At 46.9% G+C, this 8,044-nt stretch overlaps 1 protein-coding gene across 1 annotated transcript; it reads right to left on the reverse strand.

Annotated features, from left to right (window-relative positions):
* Positions 1-6,316: 6,316 nt before the first annotated feature.
* On the reverse strand, positions 6,317-7,609 carry LOC8029692 (cyclic nucleotide-gated channel cone photoreceptor subunit alpha). Its single transcript, XM_002406864.5, has one exon. It carries the CDS (start codon positions 7,607-7,609, stop codon positions 6,317-6,319), a length of 1,293 nt encoding a protein of 430 aa, XP_002406908.3.
* Positions 7,610-8,044: the final 435 nt, after the last annotated feature.

Raw genomic sequence — 8,044 nt, forward strand, 5'->3', positions numbered from 1 at the left:
GACTATCTCGAAATTTCGGCAAAAAGCTTCGAGCATCGCGCGCTCGGGGCAAAAATGAACAGGCCCCTTCGAGAACAAGAAAGCAGGAATGAATGATAGAAGTCACGTCCGGACAAAGAATAAACGCGTATCTTCTAGAAGCCCGTGACCGAGCGTTGCTTCAAATAACGGTTGCTTTCTCGGCCACGCTGGCGGCAATGTATTTTGTATCCAACCGATATATATGAAGGTTTGTGGACGATAAATAATGTACGCTACAATTACAGCTGCGATGCTGAGAGTATGAGCATTTAGCCCGTGCATTTCGTTGTCGACCTCATTGCGCCTTGCTTAATACATGTTTATAACCTTCCCCTTTCGTCGGCTGTGTTTCCCACAGGCATGAAAACAGCAAAATTAACAGTACTGTTTAAGGCAGAAGATAGAAATAGCATGGGGAGCTATCTTCTGATGTCCATTCTTCCAAATTTGTTATAAAGCCTAAGAAAAGGTTACGCACACAAGGATTAAAAATTTTTCAGATCACGAAAATCCAATATTAAAATCGCAATTTTTATTTAAAAAATTTAGGTCAACCGAGTCTGCATTTTTGCGCAAAAATAAATTATTATAGACTTCTAGCAAAAATTTATCAGCGATTGGTATTTTCCTTAACTTCAGTGAAGCGTTCCATTGCATCGGCCGCGGTATACTTTTCATTAGCTATTTTCGTATGGCTTTCTGGATGTTTCATTTTCCTTGTTAATGTTACATTTTGAGAACCGTTGACAATATGTTTCCATAAACGCTCACAAGTCCTCTTTCTTTAATATTAATTGCGGTGTTACCCAAGTAAGCATCCTAGTTCCGCTTTCATTTCTTTTTCATATGAATGATATAATCACCATTAACTCTGCTGTATATTTTATTATTTACGCAGATGCTACCAGCATGATTATTTCTGATTCAAATAGTGAGCACCCTATTAGCGAAACAAATAATGTCCTTTCAAATTTAAAATTATGGTGTGAAAACAATTTCTCTTCATTTAAATTCTAGCAAGAGCCCTAGTCTATATACCTTAAACTACACTCAAGAACTCAACCTAACTCATCCTCTCCCTGAAATATGGCACCGATATTAGACAATATGTTGAAAATGTAAAAAGTCTTGGTGTATTTTTTTTTGTCTTATAACATGTCTTGAAGCGAGCATCTTAGACACATTCTCTAAAACGTTATAGAATAGTGGGTGTGATGAATAAATATAGAAACCTTTTCCACCAAGTGTCCAAATTTCACTTTTTAAATCACTATTCAATCCCGTCTTATGCTACGCGCATCTAGTGTATAACTACTGGTATAAAAAATATAAACATACTCCAAATATTGCACAAAAAAATCTTTTCGAGCTTTAGCAAACGTTCTTTTTACCTCCCCATCTTTGCCTCGCTTTGATAAATACTCTAAACTTGATATTTGATGTATGAAAAACTTTATTCTCAACGATTGATATTAACATTCCAGTCTGCCATAAAGGGAAAGCTCGAAACATATCTCACCATCGCTGACCATCATTTGCACAGTTCAATTCCTCAAACCCGTCATATACATCCATGGCATATACCAAAATCATGGAAAAACATTGGACGTCAAAGAATTAAACACGCATTTCCCGAGCTACTAAATCACATCGCGTTACTAGGAGCTGATGTTATGTCATGGAGCGAAAACGATATACCTAACATTGTACAATACTTACTACTTAAACATACCTCACGTTTTATATATCTGTTTGCTAATTTGTTTTATTCGCTGATGCCTTTTTTTTTACATCTTTCGTAGAGCAGATTTTTCCTTTGGTTTTCCCCCATCGTTGTGGATGGAAATATAGCAATATTTCAATGTTTCCTAAGCACGGGGCGTGGCGTCTTGCTTCTTTCTTCGTAATTGGTTCTCGCGCATTTTATATCGGCTAATGACGCAATCTCATTGGCCGTGGAGCGATAATGAGTTGCACGAGGCTCGTCACGTCATGTGCTGTGACAGCAGCTGTGACCCAACGCTGCAAGATAAGCATGAAGAAAAGGATTTTTTTTTCTACTACTTCTTAGAACGCGTTCAAATGCGTTCTACCGCTGAGTAAAGACAGAGGCAGCTAGCCTTGCATCTACCCCCTAATCCTTCCTACCAGATCTCGGTGTTCTGACATGCCCAACCCCGCCACGCTCTCATCTCCTCCTCTCCCTCAGTTTCTCCCGAAGCGCAAGGTCGTCTGCTTCTTCTGCAGGAGTTGCAGTGACCTCAGAACGCCGAGCTCTGATTGGCTCTGATGGAAGAATAGTGTGTAGACTTCAGGGCAGCTTGCTTCGAGGTCGACCCACTATCCTTCCATCAGAGCCAACCAGAGCTCGACGTCGTTCTGACGTCACCACAACCCCTGCAAAAAAAGCAGACGAACTTGCACTCCGCATAGCCTCGTTTCACTTTACGGTGGACTGCAGCAGATGCTACGAGCCATTTCATTTAATCCGCTGCTGTGAACGCCTCAGCCTGGGTGCTACCCGCACCGCGCGCCGCCTCAACCCAACTGAAGGTCACGTGACATTCACACGGCATTAGATTGGTTCCGATGATTCTTAGTGTCCGCTAAGGGTTATCGGAACCAATGTGAAACGCAGTACAGATAACAAGTTTAATCCACTAAAAATATACTTTCCAACGCGCGGCGAATTACAAGATCCGCAGAATCAAACCAAAACCAAGCACCTCACCTCCCCCCCAACGGCGCTTTTACGCGTTACGGCCATTCGATGTACGGCTCGTGAAACCATAAATCGAAGAAGCTGTTCGTTTTGGTTTAGAATTCTGCCATTTTAGGACGCAGAGAAGGCATGCCGATTACAAAGCAGGGTACGCATCGGATTTTTTATGTGTTATTTCTTTTTTCCTTTGTGTTTTGAACTCGGAGTGGTAAGAGCGGAGGAAACGAGCCGCTTATAGGACGCACACAGCGCACGAGTTGGCCCGAGCGTACATCGAAACGGCCCCATAATTCCCCGCGCCGCACAGCGCAATGTCAGATCGTTGAGCATCATTGCGGGATTTCTCGGAAAAGGCCCGTTGTCCATGACAAGACTAGACATGGCTCAATTCTCACCAGCTATCACGCCCGTCCGAATAGGCAAAAAAAAAAATGATGCACGAAGTATTAGGAACAACGAAGACATCAAGGCCGTCCCTCGCCTCTTCTTTCTCGCAGAGGCTCGTGGAAAAGCCAGTGTGGAAGCTCGCCTGCCATAACGTGAGCCGTAACGGTCACCAAACTGCCCAAATCAATTTCCTTTTATAGACGAACTTGCTAAAAGCTTTGATTTAACTGCATGAACGGTAATACATAATATTCACGATGAAATGTTATTTGGTAGTTAATGTAACAAAAGTGATTAGTCGTCAGCTGTCCATACAGCAGGTGGTTAGTCTGCCAGGACATGGCGACATTGTTACACACAGCAGAGGAAAAATTTAGCCAGTGCAGTACAACTCCTAGCCTAGAGTTTTTAACATGCATCGCGCAGTAGTGATAAACATGCCGCACGCCAATGGGATGCTCATCGAAATCGAAACGGGCAAGGGTGGGTATTAAACCTCCTTCTCCTTCCCTTTCTTGTCGTCGTCTGTCAATACCTCAGTCTCGGGTTTTTCACAAAAATGCAGTCAGTCAGATGCAGTCAAAAACCATTTCAAGCAGAAGGAAAAAAACGCATGACAGCAGGATTAGCTATTTATTAGGCTTTCAACGAGCTGGTTTGTTTCAGAACAGTTTTTTTAAAGTCATTGTTGAATTTAGACACCTCAACCCTCGGTTCCTGCTCGATGTCGAGCCGCGACCTGTACTTTGTTTTCATCGACCTCATAGCACAGAAGCAGAGTTTGAATTTTTGCAGCTCTTCAGCCGCTTTGCGACCCCTCGCTGAATCCGTCGCGACCCCATTTGTGGTAGAGATTCACAGTTTGGGAAACACTGTGTTATATATTTCGCGAACAATGAGGACACTGCAACGTACTTGGGCAGCGGCCGTGCTGTGAACGGTACACTGAGGAACGAGCCGGCTTGAATTAACCGCTCCGCTGACTGCTCGAGTTTACAGTAATACAGCAGCGCCATAAAGTGTACGAATAAACGGGCAGACTTCCTCGAAACGATATGGCAGCATCAGTGCAGCTATGCCCTTGTTGGAAGTACACGCACGATACACGAACTTGCAGCAGTGTAATAATTTTATCGCTGCTTTTATAGATTTGGTCCATATCGTTACGGGGAAGCGGATATTTAGGGTTCCAAACCGCTGCTCTATTAATATACATAATTATATATTTATTAAGCTGTACAAGGTGAAATAAGGTTAAAAGCCATGTTTAAATTTTAAGTGTTAACATTTTACCCGAGTGCGGCTATAGAAGGATTTGTTGTTGTTTCCAAAATCCTTCATTTCCTGAGATGTAACGAATATTGCGAGTGGAAGATTATGTTAATGATAATTTCTGTTTGATGCAAGCTCTTTTGCGCTCTAATAAAGCGGGCGTTTTTCAATTTGTATTATTTTCAAGAATTTTTTGTTCACATGCGTAGGATTCAGACAGTCTTAGGAAACTCTTTCTTTGGCCGAAATTCTCCAAAGCAGACTGCAGTCCGGAAATTACGGTACGCATAATTTCAAACCCTCTTTCTCGCAGATGACCCGTCCACGAAAATTAAAAGCCCGCGTACACGGTGAACAGAAAGTTAACAAACAGACAACCCGGTTCAGGTCAAGCATAGTTTTAAACGGAGACCAGGAACGAATTGTGTGTACTGTCGTATTATCGTATTGTGTGCTGTCGTTCCCTTCTATCGTCCGTCATCTCCGGTTTAAAGTATGTAAAACTGCAAACTTTAAAGGCCCAGTTCATTCGCTCTTTTCTTTGAAGAACCCATTCCAACAAAAAACATATTCTGCGCGTAGAAGATATGATAAAAACGGCGCTGCCTTAATTACACTGAAAATATTATTTCTTCAGAACAGTGTTCAGTGTCTAGCCCAAGCAAACGTATTTTCGTTTATGTTCCAATTACAGTTCAATCCACTTGTAACTATACCACATATAACAATGTATAGCTTACAACGATAAATTTCTAGGGTTTCTCGACTAGAAACGATCAGTTTCTAGTTCAGCTACAACGATAACCGGTCATCACAATTGAAATTCCAGATTTCCTCGTTATCATTATAAGTGGATCTCACTCTTTATCACAGTTTGGTGTCACGTGACTTGATATTGTTAAACATGCCTTTTTTATGATAACGGAATTTGCAAAGAAACTGTTCGCTAACCTCTTTTTTTTTCCGTTATTAAAAAAATATTTGGTTCTATTTTTACGAGCGTACAAGACGCCTCATAAGTATAGCTTTCGCACACAAACATACGATTGTAAGTTTATATAAGCATGTAAAATTATTTTCTTAATATTCTCGATAACTATGAATAATGTGACGATGAATGCACCGAGGTTCGTCTATAGTCAGATTTTACGGAGAGTTTGTCTTTCGCCGTGTCGACAATTCAACTTTATGCTGACGACCCCATCCCAAATGTGACTAAACATCTCACACAACGTGTGCATAATTATTATTAGCTAAGCTTACATCATGACGCCATGAGAAAATGTCTTAAAAAAATTAAACAATAGCGCCGTCATGTCAGCTTACTTTTTTATTCAAGCTGAACTAGTTAAGGCCATACGCAACGCGTGTCAAAGCAAGGTTTGGGGCGTCTTGGCACTCTAAATTGTAAAGTCAAGAAGGTACTTGTAAAAACGTCACCTTTACTGAGATGCATCAACATAACTCTCCATAACAGACTCTGTATGTATTAAATGCGCTGTGGCTAAATCAGGAATAGCGGGCCCTTTTTTAGTCGTCCAATATCTGGAGTTCTTATGATGAATAAAATACTGTTGCTTCTATCATACGACGATATAGTACGATAACAAACCTAGGAGAGTCGCTGTCCAGTCAACAATGGTAACATACAGCTTAAGAATCTTAAGTCCCAGTTAGTTGACTCATTTGTTTCATTGCTAAGGGGACACTTGCAAGACGAAAACATCGCCAGGTAATCGTAAATAAATTTTAGCAAGAAAAATAAAGCAATATCAAAAGTATCATCAGTCACAGAGCGCTTCTTCAGCGGCTGTTGATTACAGCCGGCTTGCGCGAGTGACTCGCTGAGGCCTGGAGCGAGGCAAGGTAACGCCGACTCAGCAACACGGAAACGACCTTAGTGTACTGGCCGGGCTAGCACCTACCTTGAAACTCCTTTCGGGCGGCGCTCACGTTGGTGACGATGTTGGCGACGTGTCCCAGCACAGCCGCGAAGAGAAACAGGCCCAGCACAATCTGGACCACGAGGAAGAGATACTCTCCCTTGGTCCTTGGCCTGGGCAGGTCGCCTATGGTGGTGAGAGCCAGGGTGGACCAGTAGAACGCGTGCAGGTACTCGCACAGCACGTCGCTGGCGTCGCACGCGCTGCTCCGGAACCAGCCGACCGATCCGAAGCCGTCCGTCGTCGAGATGATGTGCGACAGACACGCGTTCCAGTGGAAGATGACGAGCACGTAGTGGGTGAGGTTGACGGCGCGGAAGACGTTGGGGTAATTGGTATGGCGCTCGGTGCGGTCCAGGAAGGCCCAGAACCGGTAGATCTTGACCAGGCGGAAGCAGCGTAGGATGGAGTTGAAGCCGATGGACAGGTAGAGGAAGTCCAGCGGCAGCAGGCACAGGGCGTCGATGTAGAACATGGTGGAGTTCATGTAGTGGGCGCGCAGCTTCTCGGAGTCCGTCTGTAGGACGCCCTCCTCGAGGAATCCCGTGCGGAAGTGGAACAGGATGTCGAGGACGTAGAGGAAGTCGGCCAGGTAATCGAGCGCGAACCACATGAAGATGCTGGCGCCGCTGATCTCACAGAAGGAGAAGCGGTAGATTATCACCCAGAAGTTGTAGAGGAAGGCCACGCTCACCACCATGGACCAGTAGTAGCAGAGCCGGCCCGACGGGTCGAACACGAAGGTCCACTTGCAGCGCGCGCGGTCCGACGCCGACGTGGACGTCTCCCACTTTTCGAACTCGCGCTTGATCTCCTTGCGGCGCTGCTCGCGGGTCTTTCTCGGGATCTCAAGGTCGGAACTCACGTGCGCCCTGTTGATGAAGGCGAGGCTGGGTCGCGCCCGGACCTCGGCCGAGCCGCGGTGCTGTAGCTTGCCGGCGACGGTCTCGAGCAGGGACTGCCGGGAGGCGGACTTGAGGTTCTCCGAGGACCTGGCGCCGTACATGGGCGACGACCGGCGCTCCAGGCGCTCACCGCCAGCGGAGGTGATGATTCCGGGGACCACCCTGGGTCCGTTGGCCGTGAGGGCGCCGCCGCCCGCCCCATACTTGACGTTCTCGGGGGCCGCGTTGCTGCTCACCACCGCGATCTCGTCCAGGTCGTCGGCGTCCCGCATGTCCTGCTGCCTCGAGCACGGCGTGTACTTGACCACGCGGCCGGGCTCGACGCAGCGCGCCCCCGGACGCAGGCCCATCTTCTTCATGCCGGCCGCGCGCTACGTCGGGAAGCGTAGCGTCGCCATGGGCTAGGCCCCGCTCCGCGTGCCTCGCGCGGGGCCCGCCCTGCGACGCATCGCCGCGACCGCCCTCACAGCGGGACGCCACGGGCTTCCATCTTGAACCTCCGCCGCCTCATGGGCCGCCAACAGGTGTGACGCCGGGCCTGATGGCGCCGCCGGGCCTCCCTCGGCGCTGCAGCGCTGCGCTCGCTGTCGTCGGGCCGGCGTCGGCGAGCCCGGACCGGCGGAACACATCGACTGCTGCTCCGCCAGCCTCTCCGGGCTCCTCCGGCCGACGCGGAGCAGTCCATTGGGGACGCAGGGGGCCGCCTCTTCCGCGGACTCCCGGACATCCACGCGCCTTCGCTGTCTCGCCTTGAAGCGCTCCTAACGCCACACGCATATGCTATAGGGTCACTC

The sequence above is a fragment of the Ixodes scapularis genome, unplaced genomic scaffold (assembly GCF_016920785.2).
Source record: "Ixodes scapularis isolate PalLabHiFi unplaced genomic scaffold, ASM1692078v2 PGA_scaffold5__190_contigs__length_132052651, whole genome shotgun sequence".
Lineage (NCBI taxonomy): Eukaryota > Metazoa > Arthropoda > Arachnida > Ixodida > Ixodidae > Ixodes > Ixodes scapularis.

Bases quoted from the DNA above. Each gene is read 5' to 3' on its own strand.
- LOC8029692 (XM_002406864.5), bottom strand. From the start codon at position 7,609: ATGAAGAAGATGGGCCTGCGTCCGGGGGCGCGCTGCGTCGAGCCCGGC.